We start from the raw sequence: 22,831 nt of genomic DNA, 5'->3' as shown, positions 1-22,831 counted from the left end.
CAGTGAGGGACACAGTCCCAGTGAGACCCGGGCTGAGTCCGCAGACTCCAGGCTCAGTGAGCTTGGCTACAATGTTTCCCCCGGAGAACTGCAGCGCAACACGTGTACCGATTTGTTGCAGTTGCTGCTTTTTAGGCTGTACCGTCTGGCTGTTGACAGACATATATGATATTGATTGTTTCCCCTATGTATGCTTTGACCACATATCTAAAAACCAGGGCATTTCTCGACATGACCCGTTAGTCAGCTTTAAACCCAAGCTCATCTTCCTCCAGCGTTTCTGGGAGTGGGGAGGGTGCGGGCGGCAAGCACCCAGCGTGATTCGGGTCAGCCAGCTCTGCTCTGCTGTCGCCAGGCCACGCTGGTGACACTCACCGAGGACTTAACCGCCCTGTGTCTTAAATCCCAAACAAGAAGGTTTCAGACGTTAAACGCTGTAACATGTGTAAAATGCTTAGTACACATAAGACACTTTTAAAATTCACAGTTTTCAACAGAGTGTCCGCTGAGCCGGCCTGGGTGTCTGTTACCCACGAGCCTATTTGAAAGTATAGCTGCTGGACATTTTTGCATTGTTTTAAAAACCACCAGATGAATATACATTCACCTTAATTTTACATTAACCTTCAGTATAGAATTTATTGGCAGGTTACTTGTTGTGGCTATTGATTCTAAATGGTCTATTGTAAGTACAGTCATTCCAGTCAAACTACTGCATTTATACCTCAGTCACACCGACTTATCCTTCACCTATCGACAGCCCGGGCCCCAGGCCGCTGGAGGTGAGGCTGAGACGTAAATCCTGACTCTTCTCGGCTGGACAGAGAACACAAACGTGTTTGGAGCACATGAAGTCAGACTTTTATTTGGAAAGTTGAAACTCATGTATAATGAAAATATTTTTAAACCGTACAGATTCACAGGCAAAATACAAACACCACCTACAACACCGATACACTGGAATAAAGTTCTGCTACGAGTATCAACCCAAGTGAAGAAAAAAAAGGGAAGGAAGCGGGTAAACTAGTTGTACATACCTTTTATCTCTTTTGATGATGTCATCAAACAATTCAAGACACAAAGCGAGGTCTGCTTTGGCTCAACACTGGGAATGTCACTATGGGGACACGGGGGTGTCTACACCACCGCCGAGGACAAGCCCAACCCCTTTCGAACCCACTCAGCGTGGTTTCAGGAACCGTATCCTAATGGCATGTAAACATATTTAGGGTTTCAATTGGCAGTTACGTTTTCAACGCTTAGAAAGGCAAACCAATGTTCCTCACTATCGGCCTCTCTTCAGCTCCTCTCTCCCACGAGTATAAAACAGGAAAAAATACCATTTGAGACTTCCCAGCACAATCCCATTGTGCTTTACATTTTTATAAACGGGTACATCCAAAATAGCAGATGCCTTTACATGAAGAGAAAAAACCGACCAAATTCACACCTTCTTACAAATACACATGCAGGCCCAGGAAGAACACTTCTGTGCAGCAAAGACCCTGCTTCATTTCCTTCCGACTCGGCGTTTGAGGGCGTGTAACTCACGCTGCTGGGGAACAGCGGACTTATTGTATTTCCTGTAGATTTGTTTTTCTATAAAAATATATTTGTGCTCACAGGAAAAAACCGTGTTGGTGTGCGTGGGGTGACGTTTCAATACATCATCCGAGGGAAGGTTGGTTTGTCAAGTTCAAAGGCCTCTTAGCTTTTACTATTTTCAAATGTTTCTTCATAAAAAACAACACCCTGTGACAAAGAGAAGGTAACTGAGACCATCGTCAGCACTTTATAGTTGAGACCATTTGAAGCAAAGGGGGTCGAGCCACTTGCCTAAGTCGGGTTTTCTGTACAAAGTCAGCCCTGGGACCAGGAGAGGACTCGGGGTTTCCCAAGCCCTGGGCGGCTCTGGGGAGTCGTCCCCCCAACAGTCCTGGAGAGCGCACACAACCGATTACATCAAAGTAACATCGACAGGGGCTGGGGAAAGTCAGGCAGGGACCCGATCCTCCTGTGCTGAGGTTCCCAGGAGGAGCGGCCAAACATACCGCAAGGTAAGGGGAGACAGCGAACGCGGTCGTGATGCAGTCTCATGTCTCACGTCCCCTAGTTTGGGCCACGCAGGACGTGGGAGCAGGGACGCCCTGTGACCTGCCAGTAAGGGAGCCCTGCGCTTCAGGGAAAGGAAACATTTTATCACTTAGTTAACTTCTAACTAACGGGTCATTAAATGTATCATAATTCTGCCCCCGGTGCCTTTTTGAGATTGTTTCTAATTTACAAGTTTCCCTTAAGACCTTTCTGACCGACGACAAAGAACAGGAGGGGCTCAAGTCACCGCAGAGCCAAACTCCAACGTGCCGACGGGGCCTCGTCAGCACCCTCGGGGAAGTCAGCTCCTGACGGCTCCGCCTCCAGAAACGCTGTTCCTTAGACGTCAGATGGATGGAGCCAAGGCGCGCCCGCGGGTGTGCGGGTCCCACAGTCACAGGGCGAGGACCCAGGCGTGGTTCCCGCTGGAAACGCTCGCTCGGGGGGTGGTCAGGTCCGAACCCGAGTCGGTTTTGAATAAGACATTCCTTTGCTCCCCCTGCATTTTGGACAACACACGGGTCTAACCCGCAGCTAGGTATCCAGGTGCGTTACCGCGTTTACCGTTACGCACACCCCTCATCTGGGTCCTCAGGAAGTACCGTGGGCCGCAGAAACCAGAGTCCGGGATTTAACGGGCGCGCTCCCAGCTGCAGTTCCAAAACAAAGGCAAAACCCGCGCAACAGTTTCACTTAAGCAAGATCCAGGGTTTGGGGCGAGGTGAAGAAATGCCTCTGAGCGCTGAGGAGCTGAACACCGAGGGTCACGGACATGCAGGCAGGACCTTCACGCCCTTTCAGCCCATTCTCAGGGACCCCGGAGAAGGACAAGCAGCCCGCATGCGGGAAGCGAACCCCCTGAATCCAGCTGGTGTCGCCAGGAGAACACAGACCGACAGACCGACATCCCGCCTGGAAACATTCAAACCGTGACGGAGGCAGAGGCAGGCGCAGGGGTTTCTGCCGTGAACAGCGTCTCTTCCAGGGGCTCGGGCGGGAGCACACTCAACAACAAGCCTTATTTTCAAAACTATGAACACATTCCCCTCTATACTTATAGGACCTTTTATTTGAAGACTGTTGGGAAAAGCAACAGAAGAACAGAACCCAGGTGCCCGGCACAGCGTCCTCCGCCGGCAGCCCCCGTGGCTCTGGGACGGTGGGAACGGGCGGCTTCCCGCCTCCTGTCCTCGGGCGGCCTGGCCACGCTCCCGCTCTCGCCTCCGCATGCGACCGTCCCCCCTAAACCGGGCGGGTGCTGACCGAGCACGTGCAATGCAGTCACGAAACAGCTGCACATACAGTCACGGAAACGGAGAAAGGTGAGCGCCGTCGAGGGGGACACGGGGACACGGCGCAGACACAGGTGAGACCCACGTCTGCTCCTTCCCAAGGTGACCACGGGCAGAGCTCAGTCCAGGAAAAACCCAGCAGGCTGTGTGCCGATAGCACCGCCGAGAGACACAGACCCTTCTCGCTGCGGCCGCGAGAGCGAGGCCCCCACCTCAACAGGGCCGTCTGGGGCAAATAGTGAGAGCTCAATAAATACCAGCTGGCCGTCTACACGGGACTTCTACTAAAATTTAAATAATAAATGTTGACAGCGTACAGTCCACGGATGATTTTAATAAGACATTCACTTTCCTCTTTACACTTAAATAACCTGTGTGCTCGCCGCCTACCACCTTCCAACCTGCAGGGAAGCGGTCACTCAGTTCGGAGAGGAGCACGCGCTGCTGAGACCCCGCGAGGTCGCCGCGCCCGTGGGAACGGACCCCGCGAGGTCGCCGCGCCCGTGGGATCGAGGCCCCGCGAGGTCGCCGCGCCCGTGGGAACGAGGCCCCCGCACAGTGGCCAGTGCGACCGGGCCGGTACGGAGCACACTGATGGTCACTTTGGATTCGGTGGAGATGAATCTAAACACAGGATTTGCTTCGTCTGCATTTTCAGCACCTGTAAAGAAAACAAAGAAAGACCCCGGCCGCCGCGGCAGGCACTCGGTCTTTCTCGGCAGTGCTGCTTGTTGTTCACTCCGTCGACGGCGGGAGGTCGGGGCTGGGTGGCGCCTCCGGCAGCGGGCTCGGTCCCAGGTGCGCGGCCCGGCCCCCTCGAGCGCACAGACGCGGAGCTGGCGGGAACGGGGGCGCCCACACGTGGCGGTCACGCCCGCAGCGGGAACGTGGCCGTGGAGCTGCCGGTGCTCTCCACGGACCCCTTCTCCTTGGCCCCGGCGTAGGCCCCGATGAAGGACCCGTCCTCGCTGAACAGGCCGTGGTCGCCGTCCCCGTACTGGACCAAGCTGTCGGCGCTCTCTGTGGCCGGCAGGTCCCGCGTGAGGGACCGGAGGCTTCCTTTCAGGGGCTTCTCGTCACTGTCACTGGAAAACGACACGGAATACAGTTCAGCAAAGTCTGAGCTGAGCTGTTCACGCAAAGCAAGGTTCAAGCGGGAGCCTCACAGTGGTCAGGACACTCCTGCGACCACCCAGGAGGGATGACACATCCTAAGTGACAGGCACAGGTTTCAAAAGTGACAACCCCTCCGTGCCATTCGGAGCAGCTGAGAACTGTGTTCCACCATTCACAGCACTTCTGCCGCCCCTTAAAACTGGGAGCTGTGGATTAACAACAACAAAAATGATAAAATATAACTGGGAGCTCCGTGGGACGCGAGGTTCCACTTGCTGACACGGAGACGGACGCTGTCCCCTCAGCTTTCACCAACTTTGAAACCTGGGGTCCCCGAGTCTTCACCTCTGTTCTAGGACTTGCCCCCACATCCTTCCGAAAATCACGCTTTTGTTTAAATTAATCAAGTTCTGTTTCTTGTAACCAAAGAAGTTCCTTTAATAGAGTTTATAAACTCAGGTTTGCTAAATTTTACAAATAGCTGGCATTTTTAGAACACAAATCTACAAGCACCCTATACGTATGGTTTGGGTTTTAGTTTTCAGAAAAAGCAACTCTGAGTTAGTAAAAAATCTATAACACTGTACGGTTTTCTAAATTCCTGATCGGGATTCTTTTTAAGTACTACTGGCTATCACACTGTAAAGCTGTGTAGCAAATTGAGCGGTTTGATAAAATTTGAAAAAGGAAGAATTTGGGGAAATGTAAGTAGAATGTAGGTAACACATGGTAACATGTGGCCATCGGGGCTGTGGGGCCGCAGGCCCCACTCTCAGCGCTGAGGGCCTGGCCAAGGGCACTGCCCTTCCCCCATCACCAGGGACTCGCTGCCACCAAGAGCCAGCAGGGGTGACGTGTGTCACGTGCGAGCCAGCGCTTAGGGCCCACGTTGGGCTGGGTGCTGTGGTGGTCTGCACGGTCACCTCCCGGCCGGTCACCTCCAGCACCGACATCCCCACAGTAGCGAGTGCTGGACACATAACTCGGCAGAAGCCCAACTCGGCTGTCCTGACCGATGCGGGCACTGGCTCGGGGCTGGGACTCCACAGGGACACCGCCACCAGAAACCCGCGGACTGCACTGGCTCGGGGCCGGGGTGGTGGCGAGGAAACCACACTCGGGGCTGCGACCCGGCCTCCAGCACACGTGCCTGGGTCCGTTTTAGGTGACGCTGCGCTTACCTGTAGTCCCCAAAGGTCTCATCTTTCCCCGACTGAACTTCTGGGTCCGGGTGCAGGTCTTCCTTGTCTTTCACTGAAGAAAAGAGAGAGAAACAAAAATGCAAACGAGCTGGAAGACGCCTGCGGTGCTGCTGGGCGGCAGGCGATCGGGAACCGTGCAGTGCTCACACCTCCCGCGGCTACTGAGTCCCGTGTTTCTGTGGCTGAATCTGCCACAGTCAGTCACCTCGTACGGAAAATGAGGGGTTTCCTGGGTTCTCCCCCTTTGTCACCCAAGTCCCAGCACGTTGCAGATTTTCATGTACTTGCTCAGTTTTCTGTGGGCTACGAGGCTTAGCTGCGGCCTCTGAGCGAAGGCCAGATGACTAAGTGCACTTGGTAACAAGTCTTCTCAACACCTCTGGTATTTTAAAAATAACAAAAAGGAGCCGGGGATTCTGTGAGTCTCCTTAGAGTCCACGTAAAGTACGAGAAATTAGAAATCAGTACCCACCTGGAGACAATACTCCCCTTGGTTACTTACTAAGGAACAGTTTCTCCTCTCGCTACATGTGTATCTAACGCGCTGATACAAACTTGACTCAAGTGTGTCATTAAAAGAATAAGAGGCCTCCCTGAAGAGTGTCTCCAGGAGAGCATCTACTCAATTGAAAGTCATCTTGGAAACAATGTTACCTGTTCATTTGTGGCTTTTTATCTTATGTCCCACCTACCAGGGAAGTCATACGGCTCTTGCCCCTTTCCCACTTACTTCTCTTAGCACGACACTCTCGAGATTGACCCTGTTGTCACACACTGCAGGACCCCACCTTTTTCGCGGCTGCGTAGTATTCTGTCCCACAGAGGTGCCACGTCTCCTTCAGCCACTCGCCCATCTAAGGGAGCTCGGGCTGTTTCCACGCGTAGCGTTGCCCCGATAAACTTAAGAGAAAGTGGAGCCTCTACCTGAGTACTTCCCGCCCCTGTTCCTCTTCACAAAGCAGACGGTCAGCAGGACAAGCGTGAGGACCGCGATGGCGCCCATCAGCCCGATGAACCAGCCCTGGGTGGCGATGTCCTCGTACAAGCCGGCGTATTCTGTTGCACAGAGAAGTCACACACTGAGGACTAGGGAGTCACCGGGGAAAGTTAAACATCATTTTTAAACACACAAAATAGCGTCAGTTTTGTTCTTCCTGCCGGTGACCCCGGAGGGAATGTGGCTTGGAGGACATGTCCCTGGGCGAACACTGGCAAACGGCTCAGTGTGGATGGAGGAAGGCCCCTCTCTGGCCGTGTCTGAGTTGAGGACGGAAGGCAGAGGGGACAGGGCAGGGGACAGGGCGGGGGCCAAGGCGAGAGGCAGCAGAGGAAGCGCAAGCAGAAGCCCCCTGGGTGACTGCAGGTCGCCGCGGCGGTTCCGGGCCCTAGTTTGTTTTTTCTTTACAGTTTTGTTATTAAATAGTTTTTCTATTTAGTTTTGTTATTTAGTTTGTGTTAATAAGCAGGAGATACTTTTAGGCAACTATCCGGGGAAAGGCGACAGGGGCAGTGGGACCTCTGTGGAGGCTCCTCACTCGGATAGTTTGAAGCTCTGCGCGGACACAAATGGAAACTTTATGGCTAACGCACTGCACATCCACCTTCAGCGCAGGGAGGGGGACAATTAAACGGTCTACAGGACAGGACGCACTGTCTGAGGCTGCCCCGAACCATCCCATGTCTCACCTCTCCCTCTCGCCTCAATCACATCTTCAAAAATGCTATTGTTACCAACCCAGTTCTTAGTCAGTAGGCGGACTACATGCTCGGCGCCGGGCTCGAGTACCTCTAGCGGGTGAACCTTTTCAGTAACATTGACTCCTTCTGAGAGCTTCCCGGTCCCTTTACCTAAGAAATGTACACAGGCAAAGCACATACACTGTAATCATCGAAAAGCAGGACATAAAAGGTGGGAAAACATAGACGTTGTTATTGGAGACGAGTAAGGGAGCTGCTTGTAGCGTTTTTCCCCCTTAGATAGTTCTTGAATTATCAGATCAATACAACCGACATCTCAGGTTTCCTTTTTTACTATACTAAATGCGGTGAGCTTAATTCACGTCCCGGTGGGACGACGGACATGCTGACGAAACGGCACATAAATCTGCCCGGTCAGGTGCGTGGTTCAAAACCAAACACGGACTTTCGAAAAATGATTGGTTGTCATTTTGTGGCATTTGAACTTTTACAAACTGAGCGGGAGGCTGACTGTGGCCCTTGAGGCTTATAATTGGAGCAGGGACATCTCAGCTGCACGTTACGCCTTTCCCCTTGCTCCGCTCCATAAATACCGACGGAGTAGTGTCAGGATGTGGTCATATACTGTACGTGGGAAATTTGTAGGAACTTAAACTGCACAAAGTGCAGGTTTCTAGGCGCATTTAATTGAAATGCACTGAGACTTGGGCATGTTCTGAGAAAATGACGCTTTTCAAAAAAAACATGACTATGCCAATCGATTCATTGTAAAAACTCATAGTTGCAGATAAAAATATGAGTCAAGTGTAACTAAGGGATACATTAAATTTCTGGTCTTGCAACAAAATATCTAAAATACATTCTTAAATATTTTGCTAAAAATCAGCTCCAGAAAAATGTTAACAATTTATAATGAAATAAAGTATATTCCATACGTTGAGAATATTAGGGGCTCTGAAACTCTGTTCTCAATGGGACGCTATGTTACCTGTTCAACTTTAGTTACAATTTTTCCGTAGATGGGAAACTGATTGTATAGTTTCTGATAATGAAAGGGTTTTGTTACAAAGGGCTCCTTGGAAGAGAGGAGACCGGTTACGTTAGCTGAGCAAAGCCATGAAGATTGAGCGCCGCTGAGACAGAATGCCGTTAATTCCGACTGTGAAAAACAGAAGTATTAATATAACATTAGGTAGCACAAGCTTTTGAAAAACAGAGGAAAGCAGGTGTTCTGCCCAAACCAGTAAGAGACACACAGAAGACTATTTCTGACTGACTCTGTCTCTTCCCTCTTAGGTTACGGAGCGTGAACTGGGACGAGCAGGAATCAGGAGAACCAAGGCCGCACGTCCCACCCTACTCTCGGAATAAACACCCGGGGCCCTGGCCAGGCTGAGCAGGAAGAATGATCCCAGGACTAGCTCCCAGTTTGCACAAAAGTCATCACTTTGGGAGGGTTTAGTGATATCAAGATGCATCTCCTCTGTGGAAGCGTATGGGGCGTTTTTCCCAAAGATCGTGCTGAAATCCACTAGGAAGGTTTGGTTTCTCTCCTGCAACGCAGCAGACAAGCCTGCAGAGGAGAAATCAGTGAGGGCTGGGGAAGGGGCAGCTGCTGGGACATGAAAGCGCAGGTCCCTGGAAAAGACCACAGACACGCCCGCGAGAAGGTCCTCAAGCCCGTCGCCTGGGACAGCGAGCGTGAGGCACTCGGGCAACAGCTCCCTCTCCGAGCTGCAGCTTCGTTTATAAAATCACAGACACGTCTCCCCTCCTCTCAAACAGCGGTGGGCAACCTTTTCATCTCATGGCACGTAAACTAATTACTACAATCCTGCGGCACACCAAAAAAATATATCTATTTTGCCAACCTGACAAACAAGTAGGCGTAATTTTGATTCATTCACACTGGACGGCTGTTGTCGGGTGGGCTGCTGTCATTTTTTGACAATCTAAGGGAAAATAGTCAGGGGTCGCAAGTGTTAAATAGTCTTACGACACGCTGGCTGAAAATCGCCGGCCTGAAGACAATTTGTCCAGCGTGAGTGTAACTGGGTCCAAATTTTCCAAACACCCCCATGCTGAGGGGAGGGCACCCCAGCGCGGCCGCTCTGAGGAGCGCAGTGCCCACGGGACGCAGGCTGGCGAGGGCGCGACCAGCTTCTCTCACGCAGGCACGGTCCCGGCACCGTGGAAACAGCAGCCCCCCCCGCCGCCGACGGTGACACTCGGGCCTCGGCTGCTCTGACTTTGCTCCTTTGTATCGGACACTTGATGGGAAATAAGACCCTCGAGTGACCAGACCATTTTCATCTTTGAGCCTCACCCCGTGAGCGGGTAGATGGGTTCCGCCTGGCGACTGACGGTGGGTTTCCTGGGAGAAACGTCCGGACACATGTGCTTTCCCCGTAACGGGGTCCTGAACACTTAGGGAGTCCGAGGAAAACGTCGGTCTTTTATTATTTAGACACAGAAGGGCCCATAAGGGGAAGAATCTAACTGAACGTAAAGGTCCGGGCACAGCCACGCGAGCCCACACCCCGGCCTTAGTGACTCAACCCTGAACGTACTTCAATGTGAGTCTTTCATAAATAACCGACGATTTCATCTCCTCGGCACTAGTTCCTCTTTTCTTTCATCGGTTCTACCCTTTCTCTCCTCTAACATTGGAGGAAGCCCCCGTAAAGCGTCTGACGCGTGGTCTGTGACTAAGCGACGCTCTACTTCCCGGCCGTGCGGTTCGATTCCCGTCGGGGCAGGTGCCCGGTTTCGGGCTCGATCCCCCCCAGTGGGGGCCGCGCAGGAGGCGGCCCATCAGTGGCTCTCTCATCATCGATGTTTCTCTCTCTCCCTCTCCTTTCCTCTCTCTGAAATCGATGAAAATATATATATATTTTTTAATTAGTAAAATGGTGCAAATGAAACCAGATTTATTGGCCATTTCAGGTCGGATATTTGGCACCAACCGTTGGGCAGTGAATAAAACTGGCGCAGGATCAGCGAGCACGAGCCCCGGCGCGGGAGGGAAACGCGTTCATCGGAGCTGCATTATCTCTTCTCCAGGGCAAGAGATGATATTTTTTGTGTGGAAACATTTCTGAAACAAAAACATCCTCCTACTAACCTTATCATAACTTTGTGCCCTCGGGACCCCTATTCTAATTCAGTAAAAGGATCGTTCCTGACCCACACACCCAGGTGTGGGAGGACGGCTGCCGTGTGGAAATACAGACACGGATCCAGGGGAACTTCACTGACAGACGAAAATGCTCGGGTCTAAGTCAGCGGAAAACAAACGGCGGACAGACCGAGGCCACAGGACCCCTAATGTACAGCGACCAGACCCCTCCTTCCGCCGCCCTCCCTAAACGCCAGGGCGCAGACGGTGGGCCTCGGCGCCGTGCTTACCGCCCTCTCCCAGGGTGGCGCCCTCCTCGGAGACGGGCTTCCCGCAGCCCTGCGACGTGCACGCCCTCACGTAGAACTTGTACTTGGTGGTGGCGCTGAGGTTCGACAGGTGCCAGCTGGACTTGGACGGGGTGGTGATGTTGACCTCGCTTAGCTCGCCAACCTCGCGGGTGTCGTTGACTGAGGAGACAGAGAGCAGAGCCGCGCGCCGCGCCTCAATCACCCCGAGATCCGCTTCCCCGCGGGCCCGCGGCACGCAAGGGGCTGGCCCGTCCCTGTCTGTCCCCTCCCTTAACCCTACGAGGCGGACGTATTCGGGGGGCGAGCCGGGGGCCAGAACGAGCGCCTGGCCTCGGCCCGGAGCCGGGCATCGCTCAAGGGCTCTTATAAACGACTGTTAAGCACGTGTCCCGCTGGCCCGCGGCTTATCGCTTCTGCTGAAACTGGGTTTGGCAGAACTTTCAGAAGACAACTAGACTCTAAATACATTCGCCTTTGTGGCCCCTGGGGTGTCACTGTAACTGCTCGACGTGGCCCCTGCGGTGACAAACAGCTACGGACAGACAGGAGTAAACGGGCGTGGCTGTGTCCCAGTGAAGCGGGCGGACGCGGCTCCGAGCCAGTCGCGCAGGGCCCGGCGCCATCGGCAGGCTCGCCCGCAGGACCCGGCCGAGAGGCTCTCGGCAGAGCGAGCGAAGCGCCCGGCACCGCGTGGAAACGTTCGCAGGCGGCCCCAGGCCCCGTTTCTACCCACTTGTCTGGTACTGCAGCAGGTAGCCGGTCAGGTTCCCATTCAGCTTCTTGGGGAGTCCCCAGGACAGCGTGGCCGTGTCTTTCTCCACCGTGACCACCCTGAGGAAAGCCGGCGGTTCGGGAACTAGAAGACACAGGCCCAGAACAGACGCTCAGGCTTGGGAAATTAAAAAAAAACAATCCCAAAGCCCCACTAGTTATCGGTTTTCATAGAAATCGAGAAGCTGGCTCATGGGGTACAGCTTCTCCACTATTAATTCAGCCACCGGACCGTCCCCGGTCGGCACCTTCGCACGTGGCCCCTCACCTCCCTCTGGCGTCTGAAACGTGTAGGGCTCGCTCTCGGGCCCGGCCCCCTTGGCGTTGAAGGCCAGGACGGTCAGGCGGAACTGGCTGAAGGCCTCCAGCGAGGGCAGCAAGCCCGAGTTCCGCTGTCCCGGGAACCGCAGGGTGTTCACCTCTTTGGGATGCGTCCTGCCATCCGACAGGCTTTCTGTCTTCCACCAATTCACCTGCAATGGAGACGGGAGCCCTTTACCCTGCCAGCCGCGGCGGCCGACGGCCTCCCCGCTTCTGTTTGCGGGGGAGGCACTGGCAGCGAGGGGGAAGCCGGGCAGAGACCTGGTATCCTTTCAGACGCCCGTGGACTCGGTCCTTGGGCACGGAGGACCAGGTCACTTTCGCTAGCGTGCTGTTCACCACGTCCACGCCATGGATCACCGGGGCCGCATCGGGGTCTGCGGGCACGAGAGGGTGGTCAGTGTTTAACGATCCCCGGACGCGATTACCCGGACACGTTCAAAGCTGGTTTTTCAGGTGGTCGAGCCTCAGAGAAGCTCTGCCAGGGAATCGGCTCCCAGGGGCCTGGGAGTCTCTCCTCCCAGAGGGAAGTGTGGCCCAGGCGGGTTTCTAGGAGAGGGGCCCACGGGGCGCAGTGTGGGCGTCACCCGGAGTCCACACCAGAGGCCGGGGAGCGGGGCTCTGAGGCCGCTGCCTTCGGAAGCACGTGAACTGGACTAACGTGGTGACTACAGCCACGTGCGAGTCGCACGAATCCAGCTTCCCAGCAGCAGCTCCCGTGAACTGAGCAGGTGCTGAGTGGCTGAGGCCTGGTGTTGGCCTGGACTGGCTCCCGGGGCCCTTAGAACAGGCCCATCACGTTTGGGTGAAAACCTCAGAGAGCAGGCAACCGAGGAGGGAGCTGATCCACATGCCCGACCTCCATTCTGGGGTGAAAGCATCACCCCGGGAGCTGGGACGACCGGGAGCCTGACGCCTCCGGGGCGGTCACCGGGAGCGCAGGGTGCGTCCCTCCCAGATCTACTGCAGGACACATCGCGGTGCGAGTATTTAGTGATAGGCTCAGGTCGCCGGACTCCACAGCTGTGTGTGTGAGATCCTACATTCGGATCCGGCCGGTCTGTCTCTCGTCTGTGTGGGGCGGGCTCCCGACAGACAACGGAGACCCGGGCAGGGCGGCAGGTGGCCCGCAGCGGCCTCGGAGGTGTGAGGGCAAATGCAAAGGGGAACCTTAGGATAGTCACGCTGCTCAGCCCACTGCAGGGGTAATTTTCAACATGGCCAGAGCTTTATCGGGAAATTAAATAAAATGAAACCTTCCCCCTACTTCCTTCACTCCCTGGTAGGCGGCCTGCGGCCGGCCCTGAAGGGGAGGCGGGGGCACCTTCCCGAGCCCCTCCCCCAGCCAGCCCTCCCTCCCCGCGGGCAGGGTCGCCGGGAACGTCCCGGACAGAAGTCAACGTGAGACAGAGGGCACCGAGCGCGAGGGACCCTCGGGCGTCACTCACAGTCTTCTCCGGAATACAGGACCACGGACTGAGGCGCGGGGCCGGCGCCCAGGTGGTTGACGGCTTGGACCTGGACCTCGTAGGGCGCGTAGACGGCCGGAGTCATCACCCGCAGGCTGTGCTCACGGACGGTCTCCTCCTCCCACTCGCCCAGGGCCCCCTGCGGCTTCCAGGCCACCCGGTACTCCAGCCCCGGCCCGTTCTGCTCCAGGGATTTCAGAGGCTAAAGCGGGAGGCAGGATGCGTCAGTGACACACACGGACTTGCTGAGCCGGGGCGGCCACAGTCCCCCCGGGCCGCGCGATCAAGGCCGCGCATTTGAGTAACACTTTCCCGACAGGGCTGTCTGCAGAATTAGATATAAACACACAAAATGCTAGCGGTGCTTAAAGGGGGTGGCTATTATCGGGGTGTCATTCTTTTATACACAATATAATTAAAACAACCTGAATAATCTTTAAATCATCAACCGCTGTAAAAGTCCTCCACAACATGGAAATCCCAATGATTTTTAACACATACAAATAAAATATATTTATAAAACATGATAATATAACCCAAATATCTCCTTTTTTCTTAAAAACTACTGTCCTATCCTTACCCTCAGCAAACAGACCTGAGAGAGAGAAGGGAAAACACAGGGAGACACAGTCGAGGACACGCACCTCCCACTTTATAATCATTTCCTTGGGCTGAGAGGCCTGTACCCTTATGTTCTGTGGATTCTTGTCGGGAGCTGGAAAATTAAATGCATTCAAATTATAATATGTTCAACAATAAAGATAAATTTAAAATTAAATTATTTTTGCCATTGCATGGTCCATAGATAAATCATCAGGCTCCCCCCTAGCAAATAAATATAGTTAAATAACTTTGATATATTTATTAAATTTCTACCAAGCTCGGTGCTATATCCTTCTTAACAAGACAGTGCAATTTGAATATTTCGTGTGTTGCTAATTTACAAAACTTTTCGAGCTCTGTATGGGGAAAAATCTAAAACCCTAGGCCACTCTAGCAATTCTTTTTAGAGACAGTCAAAGACGGGCCAGACTCGCCCGGCCAGCGTGGCTCAGCATGGCTCAGCAGTTGAGCGTCAACCTAGGATCCAGGTGATCGGGGTTCGATTCCCGGTCAGGGCACATGCCTGGGTTTTGGGCTTGATCCCCAGTCAGGGGTATGTAGGAGGCAGCCGATCAGTGACTCTGTCTCATCATTGAGGTTTCTCTCTCTCTCCCTCTCCCTTCCTCTCTCTGAAATCAATAAAGACATATTTAAAAAAATTAAAAGATGGGCCAGACTAAAATGTTTGGTTGGAAACCAGACATGTAAACCTACCTGCCGGAGGGGTTTCATGATGGTCGGACGGCCTGCTGGGGTGGCTCCTGCCTACTTCGTTCACAGCGATGACCCTAAACTGGTATCTCATGTACGGAACCAAAGGGAGCAGGACCGTGGTCTCCTGGCCATGGACCGAGGTCAGCTCTGCCCACCTGCCAGGCTCCTCCCTGTTTCCTTCAAATTCTATGACATACTCTGGGGAAAAAACAGCAAATGAGTATGTTTAAGTTACAGGAAGACTTACACAGAGGAGTAAAAGTAGTAAAAGTTTTGAAGGAGACTCCACCAGCTTTGAGATGCATTTTGTTGGGAAGGTGAGAAACCGTGGTCCCCAGCTGTCCCTACCACTGATGTTGCTGTTGTGGTTGTCCCCAGCGTCCCACGTCAGCCGGACACTCCTGTTCTGTCGTTCTGACAAGCGGAGGTTTTCTGGGGGATCCGGAACATCTGGTTGAAAACAAAAGGTGCAGGTGAAGAGAAAGTAGGCGGTCGCCTCGTTTAGGGGCCCTCACCCACACGTGGCCAGCCTCCCGCCTCTCTGGGGCGTGTCCCTCCAGTTCCCTGCTGAAAGGATCATCCCCGCTCCAAGCACAGCTCTCGGGGCCTCTGGCCCTGGCATCGAATTCCTCAGGGCAAGTCACTATCAGTGATGACGCTCGGCCCAACCTGGGCTTGGGGCTCTGACAGAGGGGTAGGCAGAAGAGGAGGTTGGGCACCCTGACCCCACACACTAGCCATCTCCGTTCCTGAGCCCCAGTTCTCTGCACCCTGGGAAAGGGTAGCTTGAGAGCCCCCAGAGCTCAGATGCCTCCAATTTCTTCATGGACAGCATCACCTGCATCCCACTCTTTACCCACGGAGAGAAAGGAGATGAAGCAGTAATTAACCTCTTTAAAGATTAAATTAAATTAACCTAAAAAGTGAAGTAGTAACATAGTTTCTACTTAACTTTTTAAGTAGTAACACAGTTTTAAGTTGTAACACAGTTTCTACTGTGTTACTACTTAGTAGAAACTGTGTTACTACTTAATTGAAAATTTCAAACTAACAACGTATGTGCAGGGGCTCAAGTAACCACCGGCCGAATTTAACCGTAAAAGAGAAGGAACAGAGTCCTGGTCGGGGGGCCGCTTACCGAGCACGGTCACGCGGGTCCCGTCGGCAGCGCTGTCGAGAGCAGTGTGAGCCGAGCAGGAGTAGAGGCCTTGGTCCTCTGCGGTGACGTTGGAGATGGTCAGGTGGGCTCCGTCAATGACCACCCTGCGGGGAAGGAAGGACGCGATGCAGAAGAACACAGCACAAGCGACAGAAACACAATCCATTCAAACACGGGCATTCCCCGCTGAAAACCGCCCCAGAAGAGCGAAGGAAAAATACAGAACCAAGTTCATGTGACGCACGCCGTGCGAAAGGGAGCAGTTTGGTTTTGTTTTGTTTTGTTTTTTGGCTAATCCTCACATGAGGATTTTTTTTCCCATTGATTTTTAGAGAGACTAGAAGGAAGGGAGATAAACATCGATGTATGAGAGACACATCAACTGGTTGTCCCCCAAATGTGCCCCCACTGGAGACCAGGGATCGAGCCTGCAACCCAGGTCTGTGCCCTTGACTGGGGATCAAACAAGTGACCCTTCGGTGCACAAATGCCCTAACCACCGAGCAACACCGGCCAGGGCTGTTTTGTTAAGTTTCTAATGACCAAGCCCACCCAGCGCAAGCCTGGCACAGCGATGGGTCCGTGTTGCCCCGTGTGTCTGAGGGGTGCAGGGCCCCTCGCAACAGCCATGGCTGGGGAGCCACCGGGCAGCATCAGCTGGGCTGCGTCTCACAACAGTAGCGCCTGTCCCCCAGGACTACGGAGCCGAATGTCCCAGGCGGAGTCGGATAATCTCCGTTTCTGACCAGGTTCCCTTTCTCCACCCTCGCCCCCAGGCAGACCACACAGATGTCCAATAGCAGCTGAAGGACGGGATTTATCTGAACAGCAGAGGGCAGACAAGCGCTGCTTTTCGTAAATCCTCTGCACATAGCTTTTGCCATTCCTTCTATTTTTGCTACTTTGTAACCACGTTCACTACATGAAACATTGTTAATGTTAATGTAAACTATAACTTTTACCACACCTGTGTGTTGTTAACATAGCTATTCAAGTATTCTTTTAAATCAAGTTTCTTTACATTTGAAATATACTGACTTTCCCTCTTCCCTTGTCATACTGCCCACTATCTGGGGCTGTCCAGCGTCCACCCTCCCTTCCCCCACATTCCCTCAGCTGCATTTTTTCTGTCCCTCTGGACACAGCCTGGAAGGTGCACACGTGTACTTCCCAGGACTTTCTAGCAGGAACGATTTCAGGTGAGATTCAGGTTCTGCCCGTGAGACAGGCCCATGTGGGCTGGGAGGGGAAGGGAAGAGTCACTGTCCCCTCAGCTGCGTGAGCGGAGGGCACCGAGTGGCGAGGGCTGGACTCATAGCAGCACCACTGGGGGGGTGAGATGGAGCGGTTTGCACGCTCACATCGCTCCTGAGCGCCAGGTGACTGACTGAGGACCCAGAAGTTCAGGGAGCTGCCCTTTCTCACTTATCTCCTCAGTTGCCCCAAAGGTTTTAGGAGCCCCCAGCAGTAAACAAGCCTCAGACACCTGGAGGGACTGCTGTTCACAGCAAACAGGATGGTGCATGTTATACGCAAAGTCAGTCACCAAAACAAGACGACAGACATGTGAGTGAAAAGGCCAGTACCTGCCTGACCTTGGAGCCTGAAACAGATCAGTTCCCGTATCTGAATCCAGTGTTTGCCCCTTTACACTGTTTTCATCCTAAGCCCTCGCCCACCTGCTGTCCTCCGTGCCGTTGACCTCGAAGGCGTCGCCACCTTTGCTCCAGGACAGCCTCAGGCTCTGCTTCAGATGCGAGTCGCACCTGCTCTCGCAGTGCAGCTCCAGGGTGTGCGATCGGGGGACGCGGGGGTCCTTAGGGGAAACCTGAACTTCTGTAGCATCTGTTTGTACCAAACGAAGACACAGGTTACAACGACAGGACACACCTTACTCTGTATCCAAGGCCTGCAATTCAGTCAGGTCCTCTCTGCAATGGCTGCAACACTGTAACATCCTAACATCAGCGCCTGTTACTGTTTTCTTTCCATCTGGGCCTGGGCAACAGGCAAAGTTCAAGCAGAAGGAGCCGTGAATAGCTTAGCGATTCCCCTGCGTCCTGGGCTCGGGGAGGAGAGAGCGTGAGCAAACAAATGCCTCTCCGTGTTTAAAAAAAAAACACATAATTTCTCCTTCTAGCGATTCTGGTCACATGATCAAATATGAGCCCAGAAGTAACCCCAGAGCCCAGAAGGAAGCTGCGCACAGCAGGCGCGCAGTCAGCGCGTCCCCCTCACGGGCGCTGACCCTGGCAGAGCAGCTTCCCCTTCACGCAGGCTGGTTTCATGAAGGACACAAAGAATCAAAGGGGCATTTAGAAAATCATACATAACACTTGAAAAGACAGAGAGACATCAGAGAGAAGTGGACATCATAAGAGAATATTTATCTGCTTTAAAAATACTGTCCAGCCCCCAGGGTGGACGTCGGCTAGCTCAGGACAGAGAAAGAAACAGATACTGTGACAAACATGGGACAGGGAAGGAAACCAGGAATGAAAGGAGGAGGGGCGGGGTGTGGAGAGAGAGAAACATCAAGTTCTCCATGAAAACAGACGATAAACACACGTCCCATCTTCTCAGCAGTGACAGGTAGGAGGTCACGACAGTGACACGTGACACAGAACATATCCTCAGACATGCACTGTAGGACCTTTCTGTGTTCCTGTAAAGGACTCCAGGAGCAATTTTAACATCAAAATATTAGTGAAACCTGAGACTATTCATGGCTTCCCTGGACTTTGTACTGAAGGAAAAGAAATACAAAACTGTTCCTGATTCAAAACAAGCACAAGCCCAGCTGGTGTGGCTCAGTTGGCTGAGCACCATCGCCCTGTGCACCCAGAGGTCGCAGGTTCGATTCCTGCTCAGGGCACGTGCCTGTACTGCAGCTCAATCCCCAGCAGGGGGCGTGCAGGAGGCAGGAGATTGATGTTTCCCTCTCTCTCCCTCTGTTTCTAAAATCAATAAAAACATTTTTTTTAATGATGACAAAAGCCTCCCAGCCTGTCATCCCCTGGTCTTCATGAAGCTGAAGTGTCCTTATACATTTATTTGTGGAAGTTTTAACTCAAGGAGTTGATTACTTGTAGCGGCATGTTGAGTTGGTTGTTGAAATACAAGATAGTTACAGAAATACCAAAATAGGGCATTTTCAGATATTGCAGGTCATCCCAAGACCACCGAGCTCCCTCTTAGGTGGTGCAAAGCCTCGTAGCTATTGCCGGCCTGTCCCATAACTCTACGATGGTCTTTTGGACAAAACCCCATCCAGGAGTCTGGAAACATCCTGAAGTACTTTAGGCAGTACTCACACTTAAATCATATTTAATTTGGGAAAATGAAGATGAACAGAACCCGTGTGAGAATTCACGAAAAGTTGAAACAAAATAAACCTACTTCGGACATCCAAGCTGGCCGTGACTGCTGATTTCCCTTTAGAGTTTTCCACCCAGCAGGAGTAGGAGCCAGAGTCCTCCTCGGTGGCCCTGCTGACCTGCAGTGTGCCATTCACATGGACGTGGTACCGAGGGCCTTCGAGAGGTTTGGCTTCATCCACCTTCTGCCTGTGGACAGAGAGCACAGGTCAGCGTGGGCTGTGATAGTTGGGTACGCGTGGAGGTCCATCGAGCCTGTCCCTTCCTCGTGAGCTAAGCCGACCTCATGCAATTTCCACTGGGTTCACGTTTCCCCCAATGGGTCACCAGTGACTATCTTATCTGTCCCCACATCCTGTGCCCGGAGGAACTGAGATCCATGCCCCACGCTTCTGGTATATGGGGTGTCCCCCAAAACTGTATACACACTGTAACAGCTGATAGCTCAATTTTGAAAATGAAATGCATTTTAATAAACACTGCCTTTATAATTATTCACAGTGTGTGTATACATTTTGGGGGGACACCCTATATTTCTCCGAGAAATCATTACCACCCTGCACCTGTTCTCAGAGCTGAATAAATGTTTCCTGGCTTCTAGAAGGTGAACTCCCCAGTGAGTGATCGCTTCAGAGCTCTACAGAGGAAGCTGGGAATCGAAGGAGATCAAGACCCTCCCCACCTCCTGCTGTGCTGGGAGGACATTGGTCATTAGAGATGTGACAAGCCAGGGGGTTTTCTTGCCCTGTAGACGTGGTTCTGTCTACCCTGTAAACCCCAAGTCATTTCCCTACATTCATCCATCATCTAAGTACCTGCTGCCACAGCTGGTTCATTTCACAACAGGAGGCTGTGAAGCTGACATTTCACAGGACAAGCTGCTGCCCCACCAGGTTTCACTGGGCCCGGGTGATAGGGCTAGGTGAGGGAGGCATGGCCTCCGAGGCAAGGTTTAAGACGGTGCCCAGAATCTCAGTCCTCAAGATCAGTTATGTGTTAGAGGAGTGTTTTTAAAAATCAAAAACAACACATTAAAAATTCACGATGAGCAATATCCCCAGGTTTTAGATAAAGATAGGCTCTTACCCTGCACCTCAGTGGCCCTGCTCCCTGCCCCTTTCTAATCTCAGCCCCTAGAGCAACTAGAGCAACTTGAGAAGACAGGAACCACCCATGTGGGTCAGTGAGGCAACACATGTGTCAGGTCCACATAACAACACGGTGGACTAGTAACACTGTCAAGAAAGTGAAATTAAATTCAAAACCACATTGGAGAAGTTCTCAGCATGTGTTTGGAATGGAAGGCAAACTCGATAATTATTTAGACATGATCTAGAACAACAATGAAGGAATACCCGACCTTAGACTAGGTACCCAGAGTGGAAACCAACTCTATCTCTAAATTCATTTTCATAATCACTCAATTCTTTGCTTTCCCCAAATCCCTGAGGAAACCCCACAGGGTTGGTCCATGCTTCCAGGGGAGGGCGGTGATTACGGTGCTTCCCTATTTCTCCCAAGTGCTGACTACAGGTAGCAACATAGAAACAGGGCAGAGGAAGAGACAAGGGAAGGCCCACAGCCGACATTTTCTTAAGGAAACATTGTATCGGCTCACCAGGACACCATCGCCTTGGACATTTTCTTAAGGGAACATTGTATCAGCTCATCAGGGCACCATCCCCTTGGACATTTTCTTAAGGAAACATTGTATTGGCTCACCAGGACACCATCCCCTTGGACATTTTCTTAAGGAAACATTGTATCGGCTCACCAGGACACCATCCCCTTGGACATTTTCTTAAGGAAACATTGTATCGGCTCACCAGGACACCATCGGCTCAGGGGAGGCGAAGAACTCGCAGTGCAGGAAAGCACTGGACCCGACCACAGTGGCATAACTCTCTTCATCTTCTGTCTGTATCAGTGGACGGACATCTAATGGAAAATTACATAAATAGTTTTAAACTTTCTCGTAAGAAATAACATGTGCAGATCTTAGCTACTGTAAATTGCGCTGTCATGAACATAGGGGGCGTATATTCTTTCTGATTGGTGTTTCATGATATATTCCCAGAAGTGGGATCACTGGGTCAAAAGGCAGCTCCATTTTTAATTTTTTGAGGCTCCTCCACACTGTTTTCCACAGTGGCTGCCCCAGTCTGCATTCCCACCAGCAGTACACGAGGGTTCCCCTTTCTCTGCATCCTCGCCAACACTTGTTTGTTGATTTATTGATGGCAGCCATTCTGGCAGGTGTGAGGTGATATCTCATTGTGGTTTTAATTTGGGGGAAATGGGGAATATCTGTAATACTCTCAACAATAAATATAAATTAAAATATAAATAAATGAATAAAAAAGAAATAACATGTGCAAATTTTAATATTCTCTATATAGCCACGCAAATGTTATAAGAGTGGGAGAGAGCTGAATATTACAGTCCGTGTTCTTGAATTAGAAGACTATCCTAATTCAAAACACTTCTGAAAGTATAATTTTAGCATAAAGTCTAACACCCAAAGGTGAGATGGAAGGGGCTCTGGTCGCCCCGTGTTTTATGTGTGAATAGTTCAATGTGCCAATGAGTGTGACCTTGACCCCTGTCCCGTGGACCATGGCTGGTGGACAGTCTGCTCTGGGGGATGCTCACCAACGACATCGATGTTGGCATTGGCCAGGATGGTCCCATGCACGTTGGAGGCCTCGCATTGGTACACGGCTGTGTGGTTGGGCTGCAAGTCTGTGAAGCTGACCTCCCCGGGGGAGATGACGTCCCCGGCAAATGGGTTTTCTGCAGATTAGAGAACATCAGTTTGATAAAAAATAGGACCTAAAATATTTATATACCGTCTATCAAACGTGTCACACAGCATTTATATTTTAAGACCAGTTTAGGGTGAGTAATAGTTCATTGCAACTAATTCTTTAGACTCTCCTCACATCCCCAAGAATTTTCTTTCCGGACCCTTGTGCAGCTTCAGTGTTCCCTGAAACGGGTATTTATTGTCAAAATACCAACTTCCTCTGGCTCACTGCCTCTCCATAGCCACACCCAGGAGTGAGATTCCAGTTTTCTGTTTAGCAGGCAAATCTCACTATGAACCGGATGTCACTTCCTTTGTAAATCCAGGTCCTGGTACTGCCCAGCAAAAGGCTCACGTTAACCCTGCCTGGTGCCCACCCTCCAGCACTGGCAGTTGTCCCGACCCCATCCCTCTACCTCCTTCCTCTGCCCTCTTTTCTAACACACACCGCTCGTCTAAGGAGTCCTGCTTGCTGTTTAACCCCTTTAGGTACATGGTGTATATATTTCATTTCCCTTTCTGGAGAGGTTAGAAAACAGGGAAAAGGGCCCAGGTATGCCCTTTAATTTTGCATTAAATTCTGCCTCACTCCTGACCCAGGTATGATTCTGGAAATACCTTTTGGGAATGACAATATTTAACACTTTGGTGCATTTATTAGGGACCAAAGGCACCTGTGGGTGTGGTACAGGGGTTGTCTCATTAACTCTGCTCAGAACACAACCCAAGTGGGTGATGGACCCTCCCTGAGCCTCAGTTGCCACATCTGCAAACCTGAGA

The 22,831-nt window shown here is 52.1% G+C and overlaps 1 protein-coding gene across 1 annotated transcript in view; it reads right to left on the bottom strand.

Annotated features, from left to right (window-relative positions):
- Positions 1-4,254: 4,254 nt before the first annotated feature.
- CHL1 (cell adhesion molecule L1 like) overlaps positions 4,255-22,831 on the bottom strand; it is a 40,854-nt gene continuing 22,277 nt past the window's right edge. The window contains exons 10-25 of the mRNA XM_087825068.1: positions 21,898-22,038; positions 21,072-21,183; positions 19,268-19,434; positions 17,548-17,713; positions 15,848-15,972; positions 15,058-15,159; positions 14,710-14,907; positions 14,037-14,107; positions 13,372-13,594; positions 12,185-12,300; positions 11,871-12,075; positions 11,565-11,687; positions 10,811-10,990; positions 6,629-6,760; positions 5,684-5,756; positions 4,255-4,471 (exon numbers count right to left, since the gene is read on the bottom strand). Coding sequence (XP_087681194.1) covers positions 4,255-4,471; positions 5,684-5,756; positions 6,629-6,760; positions 10,811-10,990; positions 11,565-11,687; positions 11,871-12,075; positions 12,185-12,300; positions 13,372-13,594; positions 14,037-14,107; positions 14,710-14,907; positions 15,058-15,159; positions 15,848-15,972; positions 17,548-17,713; positions 19,268-19,434; positions 21,072-21,183; positions 21,898-22,038 — 2,351 coding nt within the window. The remainder of the gene's footprint in view (positions 4,472-5,683; positions 5,757-6,628; positions 6,761-10,810; positions 10,991-11,564; positions 11,688-11,870; positions 12,076-12,184; positions 12,301-13,371; positions 13,595-14,036; positions 14,108-14,709; positions 14,908-15,057; positions 15,160-15,847; positions 15,973-17,547; positions 17,714-19,267; positions 19,435-21,071; positions 21,184-21,897; positions 22,039-22,831) is intronic.

Source organism: Miniopterus natalensis, chromosome 15 (assembly GCF_054644295.1).
Source record: "Miniopterus natalensis isolate mMinNat1 chromosome 15, mMinNat1.hap1, whole genome shotgun sequence".
Lineage (NCBI taxonomy): Eukaryota > Metazoa > Chordata > Mammalia > Chiroptera > Miniopteridae > Miniopterus > Miniopterus natalensis.
The sequence above is the reverse complement of the archived record's forward strand: the minus strand, read 5'-3'. Positions and strand labels throughout refer to the sequence as shown.